The following is a 24,669-nucleotide window of genomic DNA, read 5'->3' on the forward strand; positions in this document are numbered from 1 at the left end:
TGTTTGATCAATGAGGAAGTATTGTTTGATGATGGTATACTGAAAAACACGCGTCTTCAGCAAGCAGGATCGTTATCGTTAGCCAGACGCAGTCAGACGCCTCCAGATTTGTCGCCGCCGAACTACAATCCCCAGGATGCAACGCGGCGGAAGCTTCTTCAGCCGTCCTTTCTGGAGGCGGTGAAGAATGGATCGTTTCCGTTTAGGGAAGGTTGTGATTAGTCGGTTTCCTGAGTGATAGGCTCTTTTTCTTCCTAGTTATAGTTTGCAGGACGTTGGGAGCAGCTGCTGGAGATGGATGAGGATGGTTTACCCCTCGTGGGTTCTGGCATCGACCTGACTAAGGTATAGGCACTTTCCTGGGGTCTTCTCTATCCCTGGTAATGCACCCCTAGGCATATTAACCCAGCAGTAGGTTTCTGTGTTGAGTGGTGCTTACTTCTCGGTGAGCAAGCAGAGGATTCGTTTTTAGCTTGTTTGCTGTTTTTAGCTTGTTTGCATCTCCAGTTAAAAGGCTTGCATCCAAGACCTTGGAGAGTTGCTAGCATTCTGGGTAGACAGTACTGACTTTGGTGAACCAAAGGCCACGTTCAGTATGAAGGAGTTTCATATGGTTGTAGCAGTTTAAGTGTCAGACTAGGATCTGGAAACGCCAGGTTTGCAATTCCACTTTTGCCATGAAAGCTATGCTGGGTGACTTTGAGCTAGTCTCACACACTCAACCTAACCTACCTCACAGGGTGGTTGTGAGAAAAAACAGGAAAGGAGAATGAAGTAAGTGAGCCACTTTGGGTCACATTGGGGAGAAAAATGGTATCTAAATAAAGTCAATAAGGAACAAAGTAAATGTTTCAAACTATCTATTTCCAGCTCGTGCTAGTGGTAGAGTGAGGAAATCGTCCCTATGACCCCTCTCCTAAGCTCATCTGAAGAAGCTTCTGCCTTTGGAGACTTAGTTTACCTTGACTCTCACAGGGGATGATGGAAACTGTAGTCCATAACCTCTGGAGGGCCGCGAGGTTGACACCTGTGCGTGGGTTGCCATAAGTCAGCTGCAACTTGACAGCACTTTACACATGAACACTCACCTTGGGCCACCTAAATGAGCTTGAATAGGTAGGTTTTGTAAAACTTGCAGAACAGCTCGCCTAAAGAACAATAGTGGGTCTTTTTTCAGGAAGGGATACCTATAAGTAGTTTAGTTTCCCTCCCTTCTTTTCTTCTTTTCTATTTTTTAAGATTGCTCCCTTTACCAAAAGATGATTGAATCTCTATCGTATGCACTTGTCTTTATTTCATGGAAGCCTGTCTTTATTTCATGGAAGCCTGCTGGGCGACCTTGGGCCCATCATTAATGTTCTGCCTCACAGGGCTGCCTTTGTAGAACCACACCACCTTTGTAGAACCACACCACCAGGCAGCAACCCAACAGCAGTGTTTCCTCTACCTCTGTGAAAGTTCCATATGCACCACAATGGGCTGTACTATCACTTTTGCTGGCAGAAGTTTATGTCAGCAAATCATGTTCCCAGGCTGGAATCTCTCAGAAAACTGTCTAATGCTGGCCCTGCCCCCAGGAACACCTATTTCAGTGCTCGTGCGGACTCCTGTACCAAAGGAGTGCTGCTGTCATGGCTGTGCTGGCGCCTGAGCATAGCACTGCCGGACAGGTCCCCAGCACCGATGTAAGCACCCCAGCACTGGCAATACCCTTACTCTGGCTCAAGGGCCATTTATATTGGCAATGGGGTCATGTCACCTCCTGACCAGTTTTGCCCCCACTTGTGGATTGCACTGTAAATGTTGATTTCAGTGGCACTTACTCTCTAGTAAGATTGCATCCTTAAGCATCTAATGAAATATGGTCTTGTGGACCCAATGATGTCAAGTATTTGCATCCATAGTTCAGATGAAAAAAGAATGTATTTGCCTAATTTGCAAGTACTATGAATCTGGAAAGATCTACGAATGAAAGATTATATACTTCTATGTCTGTTCTTCATGAATTGAGACATTGGTTTTAAAATATTAAGTTGGAAGAAATTAATCACATTAGAAACAAAGCAATGTGTGTACAAAATGTGGGAGAGGAAAATGCCAAAGCTGTATTGTACACAGGACTTGGATCAGTTACTGATGTATTTTTGTTTGTGTGTTACTTTTCAGGTTCCAGCCATACAGCAGAAGAGAACAGTAGCCTTTCTAAACCAGTTTGTGGTTCACACAGTTCAGTTCCTTAACAGGTTTTCTACGGTTTGTGAAGAGGTAGGTAGAGGTTGTTTAAATTTTGGGAAACATTGACTTGGCCATGTTCATATGTTTCTGTTATTTTATTTCTGGGAGAGACCAGGATTAGAGAATGTGGCAGAATAACAACTTTGTTTCAGGTCAAAAAGTTTAGGAAATGCAGTGAAGTAGTTAGAAAACAATTATTAACTGTTATTGACATCCTTCTTGAACCAAGCGGGATAGAAATGTTTTTAATAAATACAACGCTGCTGTTTTAAATTGCATTATTATTTATATTATTGATAGTTTAACTTTTTAAAATATTGTATGTGATTTTATGTTGTGACCTGTCCTGAGCCCTGCAAGGATTAGGCAGGATATAAATGGAAAAAATATGAAATAAATAAATGAGATAAAGCGGGGAGAAATAGCAAGGCAGACAGTTGCCTGAAGCTCTCCAAGGGGCCTGAAGCTCTCCAAGGGGCCTGAAGCCTGAAGCTCTCCAAGGGTCTTAGGTTGCTCTGGGTTTTCTTGCCCTATCCCTGGTTCTTTGTCATAGCCAACGAATTGCAAGCAGGCAGCATATGTGGAAGCACTTTGCCAGCAGCCAGGCAGTGCAAGGGAACAGTGTGTAGTAATAGGGAATTCTGCTCGGAGGCCAGAAAGGAGGCAACCAATGAATTAATAGTTGTTTCAGGCAAACTGTATCTCATACTGGAACACATCCAGAGGAGGGTAGTGAAGATAGTGAGGGGTCTGGGGACCAAGTCCTGTGAAGAAAGATTGAAGGAGTTTGACATGTGTAGTGATGCACTGCTGACCCAGCAGCACTGTGGTAGAACGTTGGAACACCAACGGGACTCCACGGACCTTCCTGAGTCGCGACTGGGCACCCTTGCACTCCTCCAACCCATTATGAGTCACGGGTCATGAACTATCTGGCTCAGTCACCGGGCGTCCCAGACAAAGGGACAATGATCTGCCCTAGCTAGGTGAGGATGGAAGAGCTCCAGACGCTTCACGGCTCTTCTCCAAGCACGTAGCGTGCCCAGGGCCAAGGTGAGATCATGCATCACATGATGATCTCCCGCCCTCCCAGCTCTCCCAGCTCTCCCCGGACTCTTCCGTCCACGCCCCTCTACACGCCCCAGTAGGAATCGCATAATAAAGGTTACCCAGGAACCAGCACGCGGGAGACTTCCGCTTAGGAACCCACGAAGGCTCCAGCTCCGGCTGCTGGCGCATCTCCACCAGATGTGTTATCTCCCGGCGTCCTGGAGCGTCCTCCGTTCTTACGCTTCGACCACGCCGTGGCTTTCGACTACAAGCTGGTGCAGAAACCGGGAATCTCTCAGAACCTCCACCCTGCTCACCGTCGCCTGGGAAAGGGCCGCTGATACCCGAGGAAGTCCAGCCTGGATGCGGCGCGATCCAGGGACCACCCGTTTCGATGCTCGCTTCTGTCCCTCCTGGATCGAAGTAGCGATCCGATAGAGACACAGCTATTCCTGGGACACTCTCTCAGTCCGGCCGGAACACCCGCGGTGAAGTATGGGAGCTTGCAAAAGCAGGGCTTATGAGCGAAGCACGCTTAACGGAGACTAGAAAGCGTTAGCGAAATGCGGCAGGGTCTCCGTAAAGAGAGGGGAGCTGCGCAAACTGGTTGAGGAGATTGAAGCTCAGTGTCCATGGTACCCGGGGGGGGATCCATTTAGTCTTAAGGACTGTGAAAACATCGGGCGCACGCTTCGCACAGAGCCTCGCGACCGATGTCACTGCTACTGACGATGGAGACAACGTTATGTCGCCATCAGCCTGCAGACTCATGGCTCCCTTGCTGTAGGCCGCCCTCCTTCGATCTTTCACCTTCAATTTCTTTAACCCCGAGATTTTCTCCTATCCGCTTAAACGGTGGACGCCTTCGTCCTCCTTCTGCCCCCCCCTTTGCTCCTCCGGGCTTCCATTTCAAATTCTCCCGCGGCTCCATGCCACGCTCTCCCCTTGTTCACGCCTTCATTTTCCTGAAACGGTTACCGCGACCTCCGTCAAGCCATGCGTGAATGGCGTAGCGGGTTTCTTGAAACTCTGCGCGAGAAGTCGTATTAGCCACTTCATCTGCTAAAGAAGGAAACCCTGACGGAAGACGCATGCTGATATCCTCGCGATTGTGCCCTTCGGCCCACTTCACAGATACCGAGGGGAGGTGGCATAGTTCGGATCGGGATTTGTCGGTGAAAGTACCGCCCCTTCGAGGCTATAATATCCTCGCACCGAGGCTTCGCGAAAAAGCCATCACGGAGACGTAAAGGGAATCACTAAGCCCCTTACGTGGAGAGGCATGCTGGAGGCAATGGCGAGGAATCACCTAATGGTTCCGGACTGACTCGGAAAACCTTGCCTTCGGTGAGATGCTCCTGAGCCCTGCACCAATTTGCTTGATCTTGGGAAAGCGAAGTTCCGGGCCAGCAGTGCTTTACAACAGGGGCAGCCACACTCCTGGCGGCTCTACACCGCCAGCAAGGCTTAGCTTTACGGCTTCGATGCCTTCCACCAACCCCAACGATCAGATTGTTCCTGCCTAACAGAGGCCCACCCCTTTACGGTCGCCTCTGGAGTGCTCTTCTTACAAGGCATTTTATCAAAGTCCCCAATGCCGGCCAGCCAAATGGCCCAGAGTTTCCTCCACCGGCATCCGGCCCAAAAGCCCCAAGAGCCCTATGCGTCCGTAAGTTTGCTTGGAACAGGCTTCAGGAAGCTCTCAAAAGGCAGGTAGATAGCGAAGAGGCCTCCAGAATGAGCTCCTCATGCGCGCTACCGCTAAAGAGAACGCCTCCACTGGAGTGCGCGCTTAAGAGCAATCACGGGCCTGGGCAAGAATCCCTGAACTGGCTGACAATGCTTAAAGTGCTTAAGCCAGGACATACGGATCCTCCAGCTCCACCCAAGCTAACCTCCCTCGGGCCAAGCAAAGGCACTCTCCCCACCACCAGGGGACAGCCCTAGGGGGATTGCTTTAACTGCGGCAGGTCAGGACACTTCCGGAGGGAGTGCGCAGGCAGCCCGGCGGGGGGCCATACAACCCCGATGGAGGAGGGTCCTCCCCAGGAGGAGAAGGCCGCCCTAAAACCCGGGTGCCCACGATGCCAGAAAGGCTTCCACTGGAGAAACGCGACTGCCCGCCGGGAAACTTCCCCGCCTCGGCATCTCCCCAGCCCAGGACCAAGGAGGAGAAAGTACCAGTGAACAGACTCCAAACACCGCAGGCCCCTGCCAAAACCACCCCCCTCTCGCGGGCATCTCGGGCTCGCATGCACTCCAGCCCTATCTCCTTTAAGTTCCCCCGCGCAGGTTCTTGTCGCCTCTAACTCCAGTATGACGAGCCCATCCCTACCGGGACTATTGGCTAGCTATGATGCTGCCCGGAAAGGCCTCTGCCGCTGAACAGGGGACTGTTCATGCGTCCCCGAGTTGATTTCGACTCCATTCGCACTAAGCGACTCCATCCATCTCCAGGTCTGGACAAACATCCCACAGGGAATTGCCTGCCGGAGCCAGGCTGGCGCTCAGTTGGATTCTTCTTCTTATTCCCCATGCGTTGCTCCGGGCTGCTGACTCCGCTAATAAAGAAGGCTACAAAGGCCCCAGCAGCCAACATGGCGGCAGCCTACACCCACCATCGCAGCGGTGGAGACGCCTCATCGGGAGGCTCCCCGCCCCATACCTGGAGCTTCAGCCATAGAAGGGATGTATGTTCAAGGGCCCTCGGTAGACACCGTGCGGCGCTTGATGTTACCGGGCCTATCAGAGCAGCCGAAAGTGGCCCTCGAATTCAGATGGCCGTAACCGTAGGGCTTGCCATACGCACATCTGGGGGGTGGAGACAAACCGCGAGACGGAGCATCCAGCCCGCCACGCAGTCAACAGCCCAGGACTCGAGCGGCAGTTTCACAGTCCGGGCCCCATCGCTTTAGACAATCCATATGTCAAATCTCTGGGGAAGGGACCTCATGAGTCAGGTCAAAACGACTTTGGTCTGGGATGGGTAAAGCCGTCACAGATCATTGATCCCAATTGTGCCTTCCGAGATTTACTTTCTAATTTCCGTAGAAGGAAACTGTTCTCCCTCTCCCCTCCTCTTCTCCTTCTGTTTTTTTCGACTAGTAGAGGCGGAGGGCCAATTGGCTGACTGGCCCTCCCTGGATTAAAATCTGGGCCTGCCCCTGATCACACGCTTAGCACTGCCAGGACAGGCCCCAGGTAAAAAAGGGCTGCCACCATTATGCCCCTTAATACCCAAACTTGTTTTGGTTACTGAAGGCTGCCCAGCGCTGCTGGCAACTTTATCAATACTCACGTTAAAGCCAGGCGCTTATTAGCCGAAACCGCCTCTTTAAGGAGCCGGGTTCTCGATGCGGGCGGCAATTCCCAAAGATAATTCGATCCCACAAAGAAATTTTAAGCACCATCAAAACTTCCTGGGTATTAGCCACCAAGGTCACGTGTAGAAGTGCAACTCCCTTTGCAAAAGAAACCCCCCCCCCCTTTTTTTTCTTCTTTGTGTGTGCGTAGGAATCTGCCCTCTATTACGCCCTTGATTGCTTCCATTCCCCATGATGCGCCCATCCCCCCAAAAGGCGCTTCCAAAGCCCCTTTTGTTGTTGCCAAGTTGATTAAGCCATGCATACCCAGCGAAATCCCCCAGGACCCGCTTCTGTCCCCTCCCCTCGAGGCTCTGGACTCCTCGCCTTGACGCACCCTGTTATGACGCTCTTGAAGCCAGATTTCCCACCAGGGTCGCTTCTTTACCTCCTGCCCTCCCTTGTTCAAACGAACAATTAAAGAAAGAGGAGTAGGCGGCCCCCAGTAGGATTGCATTAAAGCAACCTTCAGCGAACATGAGCTGCAAAACAAGCTCTTCTTATATTAAACTCTAAACCCCCAACTCAAAGCAATAAAATCTTCGATCTCGATCTCCCGCCATCCGGCTCTAGAAGCCGAAGCCTGGGGCGGGACTCCGCCCCCTCCCATAATCAACCTGGGGAAAGGGGTGTGTTTCAGTCCTTCTTCCTACAGGTCCCTGTGCACTGGACGTTCGGCCATGACAGGGCCAGCCCATGGCGGAATGGCGCTTTCAGGGAGGGAAGAAACGTCCAACCCTATCCGGAGATGGAACACATCTCTCTAAAGGATCCCGCCCAAGCTGACCTCAACAGGAAACGGGGCCCGTTACGCCCAATGCCCATAAAGCACCCAAATGACCTGGGGAGACGCCTGTAAAGCGACCGGGCCAGAACCGAGAAAGCTTCCAAAGAGCTGCTGCGCCAGCAAGGCTCACCCCGAGACATCCGAGAACCTTCTGTGCCGCGTCTCTTTGCAATCATCATCGACTGCACCAACTCAGCGGCCCACCATCCTTTGCCTGCTCTTGCTGCCTCCTGCCAACGGCAATCGGCCACCCCCTGACGAAGCCTTCCACTCCAGATAGCCAAACATCTGGGAGACAATTTGCCGCCGCTGCCAAGCGTCCTTCGGCGTCCTTTGCCTTGGAGCCCAGTACTCTAGGAAGTCGGGAGCTTGCTAAGTCTCCTGCCTGCCTCCCCGTCTGCTGCAAGCGCCTCGAGACTTCCTAAGCTGGGAGTCTGGAGTTAAGCCCTTCATGGAATGCTCTCTATCCATCCAGGTACTCTATGAGCGCCGACTAGGGGACCCACGTCTGGTCCAAACCCTCCTCACGACTGGCGCTCTCTCCCTTGTCACCAAGACTGTCGCTAACCACTTAGATTCATAACACCTATGCTCGCATCGCGAAGGCGCTAACCAAGCGAAGGAACCGACCTCGGACCCACATCTCACCGGTTCGGGCTAATTGGTGGAACTGCACACACATAATACGGGAGGACATTCCCCCCGTGTTCGAACACATCCCCTGCTCCCCAGGGCTGGTTCTGGACCACCTCGCGGGGAGAGAACGCTTTAATTACATTCCCGCCCGACTCTCTGCCGGGACTCTTTGTTGCCTTCAGTCAAGCCTCACCATGCAGTCTCTCTAATACCCCAGGTGGCTTCCACCCCAGGAGCTTCCGGACGCCGCCGCCCATGCTCCGCTCTGCCTTTCGATCCCTCCTGTCGGAGCCGGACGGCCGGTCGCCCTCTCCAAAGCGGGAGTTTGTCTCCCCTTTGGCGACTTCCTTAGTGGGGTCCCCGGACTGCGCCCTCCTACAAGCGCTTAAGACTATTATCGGCCGGCTGGCCTGCGCCCCATTCAAGCGAAGTCTATCAACTCTCACTCTCCGCACCGCTCTGGATGCCCTGGCCTCCGAAAGGCAGCAGAAACTTCTGTCAAGCTGACCTTGTAGATAATCGTGTCAGCTATTGATTACTTGCTGTTGTTGCATCACCAAGGTTGTGAAGAGAATGTACAGCCTTAATATGTGTTGTTTTAACCTCTCTGACAATCTCCCAATTCGATTCATATGGAAAGTACGTATTGGAGCTGCAAGAAGTCATTATCTAATCTTGGAAATATGGCGATGTTTTGCTCCCATTGGTGGTCAGCCCTCTGGAGCTGGCTGCCGGAGGTAGGATGGATTGAAGTGCTATTGTGGCCATTGTGCTCTGGCATTGGCTTCTGTTAATCTGTATGCCTCGTTAAGGACGATCTTGTTTACGTTCCAGTGTGTGTCTAATATTGCCTGTAACGCGTGTAGGAAGCCCTCTCGAATTTCCCTTACCCTCGCTGTAACTTCACAAGTTCTAATGTTACACAGAAGCAGCTCCGGCCCAGCTTGACGATAGCCAGACGTGCATGGAGGAGACGAGCCGCCCCTTTGGGAAATCACCCCTAGCATTTTACCGGTCCCCCTTCTAAAAAGATGTAAAAAAGGAGGAGATGTGAAGTGATGCACTGCTGACACCAGCAGCACCGCGGTAGAAACGTTGGAACACCGAAGCGGACCCTACGCCTGTCTGTGAGTCGCACCGCACTCCCCTACTCCTCAACCCCCGTGAGCGGAGTCACGGGTCATGTGAACTATCTGGCTTCCAGTCACGCGTCCCCAGACAAAGGGACAATGGGATCTGCCTCAGGTGAGAGATTAGGCTCAGACGGCTTACGGCGCCTCTTTCCTCCGCAAGAGACGTGATGCTTGGCGCCAGGTGAGATCATGCATCACGCATGATGATCTCCTCGCCCTCCCGGCTCTCCGGCTCTCCGGACTCTCCTCCGCTTCTCCTTCGATCCCCTCTACACGCGCTGGCCCATCACTCTACGAATCATAATAAAAGGTGCCAGGAACCAGCACGCGGGAGACTCGCTAGGAACACGAAGCTCCGCGCTCCCGCTGCTGGCGATCTCCACCAGATGTTATCTCCGCGTCTCGTCTCGTTCTTACGCTGACCACGTGGCTCGACTACAGACATGTGTAGCCTGGAGTGGAGACGGCTGAGAGGTGATATGATTGTCATCTTCAAGTATTTGAAGGGCTGTCTTGTAGAGGATTATGCAGAGTTCTTTTCTGTTGCCCCAGAAGGTTGGACCAGAACGGTTGAACCAGTGGGTTGAAATGAAATAAAAAGAGTTTTCAGCTAAATGTTAGGAAGAACTTAATGACAGAGTCATTCCTCAGTAGAACAGGCTTCCTCAGGAGAGAGTGAGGCTTTGGAGGTTTTCAAGCAAAGGTTAGATGGCTATTTGACAGCAATGCTGATTCTATGAACTTAGGCAGATCATGGCAGGGAGGGCAGGAAGGGTGGCATCAGTGCTTGGCTCTTGTGGACCTTTCTTACATTCCCAGGGTAATGCTGATCACCACTTTGGGGTCAGGAAGCAGTTTTTCTCCAGACCATATTAGCCAGGGAACCTGAAGAGTTTATCCTTCCTCCGGGCAAAGAGCAGGGGTCATGGGGGATATAGGGTGAAGCAGTTGTGAATTTCCTGTTGTGCAGTTGGTTGGACTAGATGACCTGTCAGGTCCCTTCCAGCTCTATGTTTCTACGCTTCATAGGCTAACCAGGGATTGTTTGTATGACAAGCTTTAGTTTATAGCAACAATATCAAATACGTTCTTTTAAGACAAGGGAAAGGTCTTTGCCAATACATAATATTTGAGATGCATTAACTGAGATGCCAGGGATTAAACCTGGTCCCTTCAACACAGAGAACAGGTTCTTACACAAAGCCCTACCCAAAAGTCCCAGAAAGGACACCGTTTTCAGGATATAAATAGTCTTAAATAAATAGATGATCAGCTGTTAAAACTCAGTTTGGTCATTTTTTTTTTTATTTTGAAAAATTTGTACATTTCTAATTCAAGTATTCAACTACTATTTAAAAAAATAACCTTCATTTTGAAGAACAAAGTTAGCATCTGTAACAGGAGACACGGGGAATCAAATAGCCTTTAAAAAACCTGTCACTTAGGTTGGCTGGATGGCCTGTTTCTCAGGGTGTTAAAAGTTTTTGGCTCCACAAAGCAGGCAAAGGCTGACTACTGTGCCAGTAGGCAGTGAGAACACTGCATGCCTGCCAACCACCATGCTAGCCAAGAGCTCTTGGGTACAGCACAGGCTGGTCACATCTGGCAACAATTAGTTAAAGCCTCCATATCGGTTCTTATGGCCTGGCTATTTGCCAGTTCGTTTGCATTTGAAGAGGAATCCTACATGACATTTGATTTGAGGCATGACTGGAGCATCTTATTGTTAAGCTTTGGGGTTTCCAAAAGCTTTCTCAGCACAAGTGATTTCCGTCGACCTCCCCTTTAATTGAGTGAGATTCCTTCTGTCTTTTTCCTCCAAATCGAGTTAGTGATTACAGCTAGGGCTGCAGGCTTTCGTTGCTTTAATCAGAATAGCTATCCATGAGATGGAGAAGGTAGTGGGCTTTCTTTCTTTCTTTCTTTCTTTCTTTCTTTCTTTCTTTCTTTCTTTCTTTCTTTCTTTCTTTCTTTCTTTCTTTCTTTCTTTCTTTCTTTCTTTCTTTCTTTCTTTCTTTCTTTCTTTCTTTCTTTCTTTCTTTTGGGGGAAGTTATTTTGATTGTGCTCAAGAACTCTAGGAGGGAATTAAAAGTTAACAGGGCTGGCCATTCCTTTCAGCAAGGAATGGCAGCTTTTGTTCATTCATCTCTTATTTCTTTTCGATTTCAGAAACTAGCCGGCATTCATGTTTCTAGTAATATGCAGGTTTATTTAAATTTAGTAGAAAAGGTGCACGCATATTTTCATCAGTTGACTGTCCAGTGGTTATTGACTTTATACTCTTTAATCCAGATTTTGGAGGGGGGACTGGGTACAGGGGTTCCCAAGGCCCCTTTCCTTGGCCCACCGTCAGGCCCCCAGGCCCTCCTTGCCTCCCACCTGCTTATTTGTCCTTCCCTTCTCGGTTCACAAGCAGTCCACTTCCCATGCTCACAGCTGCCTGCAGACCTTTCCCCAGTGGCACTGGGCAGGGCATGCAGCAAGGATCATGAATAGTAAAGAGTCCCTATGCAAGTGAGGCAATGCAAGTGGGACCTCAGTGCATGCAGTAGCTGGCCCAGCTAGGAAACCTTTGCATGCCTTTCTTGGCAGCTGGCTCCCCACTTCTTAGGGGCATGCTGACACCTGCATTCATGGAATCCAAAGTAACAGGCCTTACCATGTGGTGGGTTCAGGATATCCAGTCTTGCCTTCCTACTCCAGTGTTTCCAGTTCAGTTTCTCTCCATGTACATTTAATCTCTCTCTCTGCTATTACCTAATAATTCAAAAGAAGACCCTTTGCTTGGTTGCCTTGGCAAAATAGAGTGGTTTCCTGGCAAACTACAGACTTAAGGAACACTTGGCCCAATGCTGGTAAAATGGAAATTAGGCATTTTGAGGAATTCAAAGGATTTCTTTATGAGCTTTCAGTTATTTTATTTGTATCACTTTACCTGACCTGGATAGCTTCAGGCTAGTCTGATCTTGTCAGATCTCAGAAGCTAAGCAGGGTTGGCCCTGGTTAGTGTTTCAGTGGGAAACCTCCCAAGAATTGTAATGCAGAGGCAGGCAATTGTGAGGCATTTTCAGTCCTTATATGAAACAAAGTTTACGATATCATTGTGCCCTGTGCTGTATAATTGTTCTGCAAATGGCTGGTATAGCAAGTGTTTGTTTGTTTTTAGGCAAGAGGAGGAATGGGAGACTTCACCAATTAGTACAGTACTGAGTAATGTGTCATGTCCTTGTTTCCCAGAAATTGTTGTCGCTCTCCCTCCGCATTCAGCAAATCGAAACTATGCTCAACATTCTAGATGCAAAGGTTGGTATGTGAGGTGCCTCTTCTTGTTAGTGCTGTTTTAAGTTCTTGCCTGTATTTTGCTGAATGCAGAAATGTGTGGTGTATGTGGCATATGTCTGCACTGGAGCCAGTAGGCATGGGCTTGCAAGTGTGGAGACTCAGGGCAGGCTGGGAGTAGGGGTGGGACTCCCAAAGCAGGATTCACACAGCAGGTTTAAACCCAGCAATAATCCAGCTTACAGTATCACAAGTTCTGTTGACAAAGTTACTTCATTTCTGTCTGCCTGCCCGGCTGCCTGAGCTTCCATTCATCCTTTCTTTGTACCAGCTGTGGGCCACCCCTTCAGTCCTGGGTTCCCTCCAGACACCTGCATCTGTTCCTCCTGAGCTCACCCTCCTCCTCCCCGCTTCCTTCTTGGTGTGCCACAGTTTGTGTAGATTTTTTTAATGCAATTTAAACAGACAGGAAGTTCTTATTAGTGGTAGCGCAAACAGGAGAAATTATCGTTGTCATTCATGCCTTGCCTGCCTTAGACTTCATTAAGCTTTGAGGATTTAGTAAAGAGAGTATGCTGAATGCTAAACAGGCGGCTTGTATTCTCACTGCTAAAACGTTGACTTCTGTTTATAATGTTGTCCGTCTTCAGTTGTCTTCTATACCTGGGCTAGAAGATGTCAAGTGTGAAGTAGCCAACACCAGTGTGAACAGTGTTATGAATGGCCCTATCCCACAAGCCTCAACAGATCCACAGTCAACAAATGTTTCACCCCAGTCAGAGGTAAATGTTTTAAAGCTCACTGTCATTTCAGATGACATGTTCTCCGGTTAGTTCTTTCAGGGGTTTTTTGGCTTGTTGTTAAACAATCCATGCCTGTTGATAAAAGATTGATCTTCAATGCTTGCTTTGTAACAGCAGGGCAGTGTACATGAGACAGGTCAGCTGAAGTCGGAAGGAACTGCTGAGAACATCACAACTGTTGCAAAGGATCCACGCTATGCCAGATATCTCAAAATGGTTCAAGTGGTAAGTCTCTCTCTCTCTCTCTCATTTTCTCTCTCTCATTTTCTCTCCCCCCCCCCCCGCCCATCCCCAAAGGGTTCGGGGGATGCTCGTCATACTGGTCTTCATACTGGTCCACAATGCCAAAGTCAAACTTCTATAGCAGATGCTCCTAAAAGATACTCCCGCGTGCGGTGCATTGCAAAATAACCGCTTCTGGAGGTTACCGGAGGATGCAAAACAGAGTTGAGGTCTCCAGTGATGGTGACTCTTCTGTGTTTCAAAGCTCTCATTAAGAGAGATGGGCTAGTTTGCATACTAAAAGACACATCTCATTAAAGAGAGCTTGTAGGGGGAACATCAGAATATGATTGGAGCCCTTCTACTCAGTCCATGGGTTCATCTGGTCTGTTTTCAGCAGTGATCAGCAACAAGGCCGGGGGGAGGGGGGGGGGTGTCCTTGAAAAAGTTGAAGTCACAATGAGTTAACTTTTATTTATGGTTCAAATACAACATTGGAATAAATCAGGTAGAGGTGACAAAAGTTGCTGTAGTTAGGTAACCACTGGTCATTCAGGCTGTTTAAGTGAAGTGAGGGGAGACAAACAAGCCACTCAGAACCTTGTGGGCTACACAAGCAAAGGCGTTCTGAATCATTGTGGAGCAAAGCAGCAGGCAAGAAGTTTGGTCTGGGAGGCCAGAACCGCTCTGGCTGTTTATTCAACAAAGGTGTTGGGGAGGGAGAGGCACACGCCATTTCCTGGAGAATACAATGGAAACAATTTGTTCACATTTATTCCTGAGTTGCTTTTTGCTGTGGTGACCGTGCAAGTTGCTCTTATTCTAACTAATTATGAGCATGCTTTCCCATTTGACGTGACCTGTGGTCTCTGACATTAAAATGGAACCAGCAGCTTGATTTCATTGCCTGTGTCCAGCGGTTGCAGTTGAGTCAGGCTTAAATACAGGGCGCTCAAACTCTGCAATATTGTTATTCCGTCAGACCCGTCTGCTGGCGCAGGAATTTTCCTGCGAATCTGGATTCATGTATTGGCATTGTATGGTTAGCTGATTGCTGATGGTCTTGGAAAGACTGGGATTCTGTTGAAAGGAGAACACTCAGTGCACTGTATGTTCTGATGCTTATAGATCTATCTGTGGCATTCAGTCCTTTTTTTAGTAGCTGATTCAAAAGGAGGCAGCTTGCTGTTCTTCTGAGGTTAATTGTATCTAACCCTCTTGGCAGAGATGTCAGGTCAGTAGACATTTTGAAGCCATTGGGGGGGCTTTCTTTGGGGGGCGGTGTGGTGTGTGATGACCTTTTTAGTGTCACTTATTCAGAGACGCTACCAAGCTCCACAACCTCGGTCACACAGTTTCAGGGTCAGAGATAGGTCAGGCAGTCCCAAGATCCCCTCTCTTTCACAGAGACACGCCAGACAAGATAGCATAACCCTATTCAGACATTCAGTATTCTTTGTTACAGGTGGGCTGCCATAGGCCATAGGCTGGTTCCGAGCTCACAGCCTCTTCGGTCAGCCAGTCTGACACTCATTAAACTGAAATAACAGTTTTTCTACTGGGGTGCTGTGTGGTTTCCGGGCTGTATGGCCATGTTCTAGCAACATTCTCTCCTGATGTTTTGCCTGCATCTGTGGCCGGCATCTCCAGAGGATCTCCAGTTTTTCTACTGTCATCCTCTCACCAATATTCAGTCAGTTCCTATTGGTTGCTCTTAGGGAGAGGCTGAGCCTAATTTGTCAATCTCATAGGTGTAGTGGGTTTTGTGGGAAAAAAACAAATTGGGGGGTGTGTGTGTGTGTGTGAAATATATGTAATACTTAATTCTTTATCAAACCTAAACTTATTTTACTGCTTTAACAACATAAAATGCATAGCTTATTTATCACAGCTTATAAAATTTAACTATTTGTCATATTTCAAGAATTTAAAAATATTAATGCCTAGTGCATGCATCTTAGTTTTAAAAGTCACCAGTAGAAGGTAAGCACAAATTCACAATCACAAATAATCTCTTGAGCATGGTGGTACCCTCTATGCATTTTCAGTGTACGCTACTGTCATCTCTTGCATAAAAATTTGTCTTGCACAAAAATTTTCACTTTACACAAGTAGTGGGGAATTCACACACCATTGTTTTCTGAATATCTATATCCCTAAATACAATATCTCTATATGTCCATGATCTAAAATGCATTTAGATGCAGTTAACCCCCTTGATTTCAAACCACTTTAAACATGGCTAATTCTGCAGTGAATGGTACCTTGTGTAGTACAAAAGGACATTGACTTAGAGCAGATTTTCCCCCAGTCGAGCCTGCGTAAATTGAGAGCCACACTCTTGTCGCTCAGGAGTTGAATATATTATGACTTCTGATAGCCAAGGAATTAGTCCTGCTATAAAGCTAGAAGCCAAAATCCATGAGAAGCAAATTGGCTAATGGGTGTCATTGGTTCAAATATTTGGTTTCAATCTCAATAACTGAAGGGAGCATAAATTTGAAAACCAAAAAAAGACTCATCTGTATTAGTAGCCAAGCCAACTGTGTCCCTTAAGACAGAGAAGCTTTATTTTTTTTCAAATGAGATAGATAGTACACAGTCAGTTTCCAGCTGAAGGTGGGTCTAGAAGTAAATTATCTTTGGGATTGGACACCTGTTTCATAAAACCTTAAGCTAACTGTTTATAGGCCTCAAGAATATGAGCTTAAATTCCTCTTGCATTAGTTATGAGACAAAACTTCAGTGTTTTATTTGATGTATAAATCATGTTAGTGTTGTGTGTGATAAAGTTTTTGGCAAGCGAAAAAGCTTACTGCATCAAAGTATAGGTATGTGTGTTCCATCATATCCATTGCTTACTTCATATTTCCCAGGACACTTTTTGGAGTTGAAGCCTGTATGAGAGACTTCACTAAATAAATAAAAGCTGTAACTATTAAAATCTCTGGAATGGGAAGGAAGTACTTATCAGGCTTGAATCCAGCTTGCCTCACTTCCAAAACTTCTGCAGTCCTAATTGTGTTAGCTCATTTTGACATTTTGGGACTCTCTTGCTGTTGAACTTGGAGCTTAGTTGAGTACTGTGCTAAAATGGATGGCACAAGATTAATTAGTGATTAATTAGTGGTGTCCAGTTCCTTCTTGGAGCTCAACAGATGTGTGCTTGAGGTTGCCTTGAGCAGAAGATCAGTTATGATGGATGAGGCTTTCCTGAAAGAGTGTTTCTTTTCCCTTGCAGCTCTTCCACAGTGTTGTGACTACAGGGGAGCAGGGCAGACTGTCCTGCCTCTGAAAAGTCAAAAAACCACTCAGCGGTTTTGACATCTGAGCCAATGGAAGTGCCATTTTTTCCTCCACGCTCCTTCAACAGGAGGGTTGAGGGCTGCCTGAGGCAGAGTTGCACACAGGAGAGGGGAATCATCTCACCATGGGAGCAGCCAATTTGTGTTTGTGTAGCTCTGCCTGGAAGTGTGGCAAAAGTGATTTAACTCTGCTTTTGGGAGATGATAGGGTTGTGAGGCATGTCTCCGACGATGAGCAGACCTGGTAACTACACTCTTTATAGAGAATGCATCCCATAATCTCTATATAAATACATCTTCTTTGTTTTATTAAAACTAGTGCATCAGTGATCCCTGTACTCTTCAGGCTGTGTACAAAACGTACTTCACAGAAGTGATTCAAAGCCTTCACTCTTGCTATCCTAAGAACATCTTGTAACTGAGAGGAAAGCTTCTATCTCAGAACTGACCAGGTTCTCCGTATTCATCAGAGAAGCAGTATGAGTTTCCTCGATTTGAAGAAAGGGCCTGTCACAGCGGGTTTTGGGTATACGATGCAATTGAAGAGGAACACACGGCCAGGCCAGTTTCTGTGTGAATTGTGTGTGTTTTGAAATATGCCCCCGAATCTTTTGCGATGTGTAGGAAGCCCTCAAAGGACAATCAAAGGTAGATTATTTTCTGTGAAGACAGGAACTTTGAGAACTGCTGAACTGTGCAGTAATCTCAACTCTCTCCTGCCATTCTCATAAGTAACAAACGTTAGTCACTGCCTTCTGCTTGATAATTGGTAGACCACAGCAGTGGTTTTGCAAGAGGCATCAACTCAGTTCTTTATTAGAAGCCAGGCAGGTAGACATGTTAGCAAAGTCCTGTGCTGTTGGCCAGGCATAATATAAAATCAATTCCTTGTTGCTCAGGTAGCAATTTTTTTTATTGTGGCCACATGACAATGTCCTGCCAAATGGCTGTTTCTATACCAGGGGTTGATGGGAATGGTAGTCCATGAATATCTGGAGAGCTGCAGGTTGCAGACCCCTGTTTTATACAAACTACAGAATTCTAAACTACAAGTTCACAAGATAAACTTTATTTTACCCACTCCCCTAAATTTATGTGTGTCAACAAATTCAAGCTTGAATTCAGGGCTTCCCAAAACAGGAAATTATTTGTGACACCTGAGGAAAGGACAGAGGAAGTTTATGTGAGCACAGCAAATAAACCTTGGTCATGCCCATATGAGCAAATGGGAGTTCACAGTGATATCCTAGTGTGGCCAGTTGGTGGCTTGTGTGATGGGGTGATACCATCTGCATTTTATCAATCTTGAAACTCAGAGCAATTGGCAAAAAGGCAGAAGTGCACCAATGGCTGTGAAAGGGATGCCACCATGAGTGAACAGGATAATTTAGGAATATTTCAGGCAGATGTGAATATAAAAAGCCTTCTATATCTGCATAATAAGTACACTTACTTGATTTTGTGGGTGTGTTAAGTGCTGACTAGTCGTTCCTGAACTTATGGTGATTTTATAGACATCCCTATTGAACCAAAGCATTTTGGGGTAGTTTATTTGTTTTTCCTAGTGAAACAGCTGTCTTGATTTCACCCAACATCAGTACCCCGTCTCCCTGGTCCTTTGTGCAAAGATGTAATCGCTGGTGTATTCTAGCTGGCTGCCAACTGTCAGTGGAGAATTCTGACATAAATTTCCAGTTTTGCAGAGTGCCTCCTTTTAACTACAGCCTTGTAGCAGTGGTAGGAATTATTCCCTGCCTGACATTGCCTGTTTCTTCAGTCAGAAAGCTTTCATGTTTGTTGGTAATTTTCCTATTGTGAGATACAATGAGTCTTTTGGATAACAGAGGTTCAAGAAAAGAACATTAGCCTCCATATTTTTGGGTTATATTTTCCATATGGTGACTCCCAGTAATAACAGCTCTGTGGATTCCCAGTATTAAAGTGCTCTGTTTAATTGTTTGCATTGGAAGGGGCAAAAGTTCTGAATACTGATGCATAGAGGGAAATATTAATCACAGAATTAATGTGGCTATCACTCTGCCAGCCTAAATGGCTCTGCTTTCCCCAGGGACACCAGTGTAAACAGGCTTCTGTGAAACAGCAGTCATGACTCCCTTCTCCCTTTTAAAGGCTTCTACTTACCTTGGCCAAGCTTTCTCTGTTCCGTGCCAAAACCAGCTGCAAACTTCTGTTCACTTAGACTTTGAGGTCTCTCATGTCTTTTTTTCAGGCTTTCAGTAGATCTTGGAAATCAAAAATCATACATCTTTTTTCTTTTCCTTCTGACCTTTGCATCAATAATGGCCCAGCAGCATGTTCTTTTTGGGCCATGCCAGTAGAAACACGGGAGAAAAAGCTACAAGCATGTCCCTGGCAAAGGGGAGGGACTCCCTGATAGTTCCCAGGCACCCTGCAGGAAAATATTTCCCCACAATTCAAACTTCCTTCCCTAATATTTTAAAAGTCTTCCTCCAGTAGGAATATTAGCCATGCAGAAGCATCCCCCCCCATCTTAACTGCCTAAAATGAAGAGTGAGTAAATTTCAGCTGACAAATTACAGTAGCCTCAATATCTTCACCACAACCAACTTCTCTGATGGTGAGCGTCGACTCACAAAGCTTGTACCCTAGAAAATGTAGTTAGTCTTTAAAGTGCTGCTGGACTCTCATTTTGTTTACTAATACAGAGGAGGATTCCAACCCACCTGAAACAAGTTTTTAACAGGATTCCCACAATTATGTCAGAGCTTTACAAGTCCTTTAAAGGAATAATGGTGGGCGTAACCTTTGGTTGGCCATTTCAAAGTGTGGCAGTTGGAAAGCCTGATTCCTAGCAGTGACCAGAATGAATTTCCATGTCTGTTTACTACAGCCATGGGTAAACCAACATCACGAGTATTCAGTCAGTCAAAGACCTGTTTGATTTCATGCATACACATGCCTTGTCTTCTTCTTGTGCTCACTTCTTATTTTGCCTTGCACTGCTCTGTTTGCCTTGTCAGACTCCAACTGCTTATGTGTAAATATCCATTTTGACACACAGCACCAGGTGTAGGTATTGTCTAGAAAGCAGCGTTGGGATTGTATTGTCGAAGGCTTTGGAATTCTTACATCCATTTTGTGGAGCCATGAGGTGAGCATTTCAAATGGACTAGGTATTTGAAAGTTGAAAGGGGGGAAACGGCTATCCTGGTTGTATTTTGACTTGCTCAACATGCTCTCATTACAGGTAGTGATAGGAAATACAGTCTTCCATTATTCTGATACACTCCTAGCAACAGTGACAGTTGTCGGATAGATATCTTTTTCCTTTGAGAATGTTTTGTGCAGTAAAATGCGGGTTCTTGTTCAGTATTCTGGCCCTTTAACCATCCTTTTTGCCTCCTCAGGGTGTCCCTGTAATGGCGATAAGAAACAAAATGATCTCTGAAGGATTAGACCCTGATCTTCTTGAGTAAGCAACAACTTTGGTTTTGTTTGAATGTAGTTTGCATGATTTGATGTGGTTGGCACTTGCAGTGTTCCTTTTGGAGCATCAGAGAAATGTAACCTGAAAAGCCTGAAAAACGAAGATGCACCTGTTAAAAGGCTTTGATGTGAAGAGTAATAGAGCCTTTCCAGTTAGGGTTTTTTTTTCTGGGAGAGGGGTGTATATGTGTGTGAGAGAAATGTCCATAGAAAATACGCAGTTGTGTTCTGTCCTAAATGATGTAATAATAACAGTATTGTGTAATCTCAACAATCCTTACAGTAACTCCATAAAGTAGGCCAATGATATTATTTATTATTATTATTTATTAAATTTAGTATACCGCCCTATCCCTGAAGGGCTGTAGGAGGTGGAGGAATTAAGATTGCTTAGGGCCTTATTGGGTATTCTCACATCTGAGATAAGATTTGAAGTGTGTCTCCCCAGATCGCGTTCTTAACCACTACAGTATACCAGATCTCCAGTTCTCTTGAATTTTGAATACAAACTGAAAACTTTGAAATTGTATTTTCCTTTTCTAGTTACCCAAATGTTCTCCACTGAATATGGGTTCTCTTACTGATGCTGCCCTTCTCCTGAAAAAGCTACAACAATCAGATTTGCCCCTCAAGGTCTCAATGCCCTTTTTGGTATTGCCAGAAGTATCTACTGTTCTGGTAGGATCTAGCCTTATGATGTTTAGCTTTAATGCCTTCTGGCATTCTAGACACATGCCAAATAATGCACTTTCAATCCACTTTCAGTGCACTTCTTGCGAAAGCTATGGAGTTTTTTTACTGGCGTGAGAAAGAATGGCATGAGAACTGCACTGGGGTACTGTAAATTGTCGTGGAAGGGAGAAGTTGAAGAAGTGCATTTGCAAGATCTGTGAGTAAAACGGCTCTTAAGAGTTGTAATTTCTCATCTTTCTGTTGCAGGACCCCAGATGCTGCAGTGCCTGCGTGGGGAGGCGAGGCGAATGCAGAAGAAAGTTCTGATAGTGAATCATCATTTAGTGACTGAAAGTGCTGATTATTGATTCTTTTTTTTCTTTTGAGAGCATCTTGCAAACTTTGTAAGTGCTAATATACATAACTTGATCTGAGAAATTCCTGGTAGTTTGAACCATAAGAAGTATTGCTTCAGAAACAGTAACTTTGCACTGGGATCTTGTGTTTGTCTTCCGCAGAGTTTTGAATGAAGACCTGGTCAAAGTAAGGCTGTCCCGAGATGCTCTTCCGTATGATGCAATGTCCTTGACTTAAAGTATTGTTCTAAAAAACTTCAGAGTAATATTTGGCAGGGTGCAAAGCCTTGCATTTCTTACAAAATGACTTTCTCTGAAGTTCTTTGGACTTAACATTGCGATTGGGGGGGGGGGGGTCCTTTCCCAATAGTTGTCTGATGTATTCTCATTCAAGATTCCTCTAAATGATATATGGGTTCCTATACTGCATTTTATCTATCAGTATTGAGTGAGAATTCATGACCTAGTTACATTAATGGTAGAAATAACAAATATTCCATTGGCCCAATAACCTAAAAGTGTGGGGGGAAGGGCGAGGTGGGGGAGAGTGTTGAAAAAGAGACAACACAAGGGGAAGCAAGAATATTGACTCTTTGCAGTGAGTGAACATTTGTAGAGGTAGCTGACTACTATATCTTGCTGCTGGATTGCCACCATGATTTTCCTAAGATGGATACCATTCAGCATCGGGCTGAGCTACCTGGCTTTCTGACCCAACTGAAGAGCATCAGGTGCCCCACATACATGTGGTGCAGTGCACTATGGGTGAGAGGCGGCCCCTTTTCAGCCATTCTCCACTCACAACATGCTTTTCATTGGGAGTGCTATGTCTTATTGTCATAACACCAAATGTTGCATATTGCTCCACTGTTGCCCTAGTTGGCAATGGGCTATATGTGCAGAATAAGGAAACGAAGTCCAGGTTACTTTGGAGAATAAAGCTCCACATGCTTTTGTGGAAGAAATTTATTTTCCTAGCTAGCAAACATTTCCATTACTTGTGATTTCAGGATGGTATCAACCAAGCTGGAAATTTCCTTCCAGTTGCTCAAGTGAAACAAGGTGGGTTTAAGTTGGGTATCTAGTAAGTGGTTTCAGGAGAGCAACCTCCTACATAGCTGGATCTATTTTTAAAACAAATGAATTGCCTTATAGAGAGATCTAGCAGCAAAGTGGACCTGTTTTAAATAAAATCCACTCACACGTTCTTTTTTGAGTTTTGCATTTAAGTAAAATCCAGCCATCTGAATCAAAGCACAAAAGCTCCTAAGTGTGTTAGAATACGTTTCTATTCAGAAGATGGGTTTGGAGTGGCAAAGTTGGGTATGAGATTACTTGTGAATTTTACTATTTTGCATTGCATTATTGCGCAGACCACTTGACATGTTACAGAGAAAAGTGTTCTCAAAGTATACATGTAGTGCAGACTGGCATATTTGAACCAATATGATACTTCAGCTCCATCACATATGCTCCAAGGGAGCTGTACCTGGCTATGGCTTCTCACCATGGTGTTAAACAGATACATGTAGCCACATGAAATGATGGTGTGACGTTCTTCCTGAATCCCTGAAGTGACTCTCTGAGCTATTCTCCCAAACAGGCTCGGTAATAAAGCTGATATTCCCACTCAGCCATTTTGAATTCACTTCCCGTGTGCTAATTGTGTGTCATGTGTACAACCAAAGTCAGGATGGCTCTTGCAAATCAGATTTGAAGCTGAGTTATGAGGGCTGGAAGATGGATGCTTACATTGGTGTGGACAGTTTTAAGGCTTCTGTGGTAGACTGTCATGCTATTTTCTGCTTAGATCAAGAATTTCCAGTCCACTCTCAGGAAAGAACAGGACATCATAGGTATGCAAATCTGACCATCAATTTATCTAACCTTTTTCCCCCACCAATTTGACTTTCAGCAAAATGCAGTTAGTGTTACTAATATCTGTCAGCAGTAAATCCCTTCAAGTTGTTAAATGCTTGCTAACATGCTGCCTGATAACTCATATTGTATACTACTGCACTTAATCCTCTATCACTAATGAGGGAAATGCCTGGATTTATAATAAAAGCTATGATTTTTTAAAGTAAAATGTGAATTCTTTGCTTGATTCAAATGCTTATCCTTGTGTGCTTCGGTAGTGTCTTTACGAATTTTATTTTAAAAAAAATTAAGCAAGTGAAATCTCTTGCAGAAAAACAAAGCAAAAGGGGGCAAGGTTGATTGAAATGCAAAAAAACTAACTCCTAAGATATCAGCTCCACGGTGTAGTGGTTAAGACTCCAATCCGGTGAACTGGATTTGTTTCCCCACTCTTCCACATGAAGCTTGCCGGATGACCTTGAGCCAGGCACAGTTCTCTCAGAAGTGTCTCAGCCCACACAGAAGCCGCAATAGCAAACAACCTCCAAGGGGAAAAGCTGATCAAATGTGTGGAAGCGTACTTTATTTTCCCAATTTTATTTTCCAAATAAATTCTTAAGAATAAGGAGATTGCTTCTTTCCGTCTCTTCCTTATCAAATGAACAAGGATTCTTACATTACCAAATGACCATTTGTCAGTTCCTCAGACATGATAACACATCCTGCAGTAACTTCTGTGGAAAGATGTGCTTTGCTTCGAATCGCCTTCCCTTGCTGAGAAATTGCAGTAGTACCAGAGGTGGAGTGGGAAAGGAAACATTAATTGATGCATACAGAATTCATCCAAATTCAAACCAAAAAATGCCTTCTGGGTATTGGAAGGAGTTTCCTAACTGAAATTGGAAAGTTTGATTATAATACAGAGAAAAATATTTCTGAAAACATGCTAAAGTACTGTACAGTACAGTAAACCTTTATTAGGCATAAATAATTCTGCATACAGTATGTTTGTATGATAAACAGCAATACAACGAGGAATTCAGTACACCAAGTTAGGACAAATCATACACAAACTCTCTGGAGACCCACCGCGACATCCATATGTTAATCAAAACTGATTTGAATGGCTTCCCATGTTCACCACAATGACCTGAGCCTCAGACATCAAATCAATGTAATTTAGATGACTTCATACATTGAGGGGCACATTTTGGTACCGTCTTTGGGATATTACTTCCGCTAGATATGTAGCGACCCTAACGGTTATCTCAGAAGATGCATCACTAAGTAAATACTTCACTACATAAGCCGAAGGCAGATTTGTTTTAGCTTTAATAATCGGGGTTATATAGTGACCCTAACGCTAAAGTACTATAACAGACGCCTTGGTAAAGTTACCCCTTTGCTAGAGGCATTTTATATCCTCTAAACATCTCTGTGCCTGGAAAAAGCTTGGGGATAGGGGTAGGACCAGCTGAGGATTAAAGTGTAGGATTTCCC

General features: G+C 45.8%; 1 protein-coding gene across 3 annotated transcripts; it reads left to right on the forward strand.

Annotated features, from left to right (window-relative positions):
- Window positions 1–187: 187 nt before the first annotated feature.
- Window positions 188–23,398, forward strand: WASHC3 (WASH complex subunit 3). Of its 3 annotated transcripts, none has more exons than XM_048501167.1 (7): window positions 188–345; window positions 2,167–2,265; window positions 12,442–12,507; window positions 13,134–13,265; window positions 13,401–13,511; window positions 20,203–20,267; window positions 21,221–23,398. In XM_048501167.1, the coding sequence occupies exons 1-7, from the start codon at window positions 295–297 to the stop codon at window positions 21,303–21,305; spliced, it is 609 nt and encodes a 202-aa protein (XP_048357124.1). In that variant the 5' UTR covers window positions 188–294; the 3' UTR covers window positions 21,306–23,398. The 3 variants fall into 3 exon arrangements, with proteins under 3 accessions (XP_048357124.1, XP_048357125.1, XP_048357126.1); XM_048501168.1 differs by having other exon boundaries at window positions 13,404–13,511; XM_048501169.1 differs by lacking the exon at window positions 12,442–12,507.
- The last annotated feature ends 1,271 nt before the right edge of the window (window positions 23,399–24,669 follow it).

Source organism: Sphaerodactylus townsendi, linkage group LG06 (genome assembly GCF_021028975.2).
Source record: "Sphaerodactylus townsendi isolate TG3544 linkage group LG06, MPM_Stown_v2.3, whole genome shotgun sequence".
NCBI classification, from domain to species: Eukaryota; Metazoa; Chordata; class Lepidosauria; order Squamata; family Sphaerodactylidae; genus Sphaerodactylus; species Sphaerodactylus townsendi.

What these genes read in the sequence shown, in the direction of transcription:
- WASHC3 (XM_048501167.1), top strand. Translation starts at nt 295, where the DNA reads ATGGATGAGGATGGTTTACCCCTCGTGGGTTCTGGCATCGACCTGACT. An exon ending in TCAACATTCTAGATGCAAAG is followed by an intron (nt 12,508 to 13,133) that starts GTTGGTATGTGA and finishes GTCCGTCTTCAG; the next exon opens with TTGTCTTCTATACCTGGGCT. An exon ending in TTAGACCCTGATCTTCTTGA is followed by an intron (nt 20,268 to 21,220) that starts GTAAGCAACAAC and finishes TTTCTGTTGCAG; the next exon opens with GACCCCAGATGCTGCAGTGC.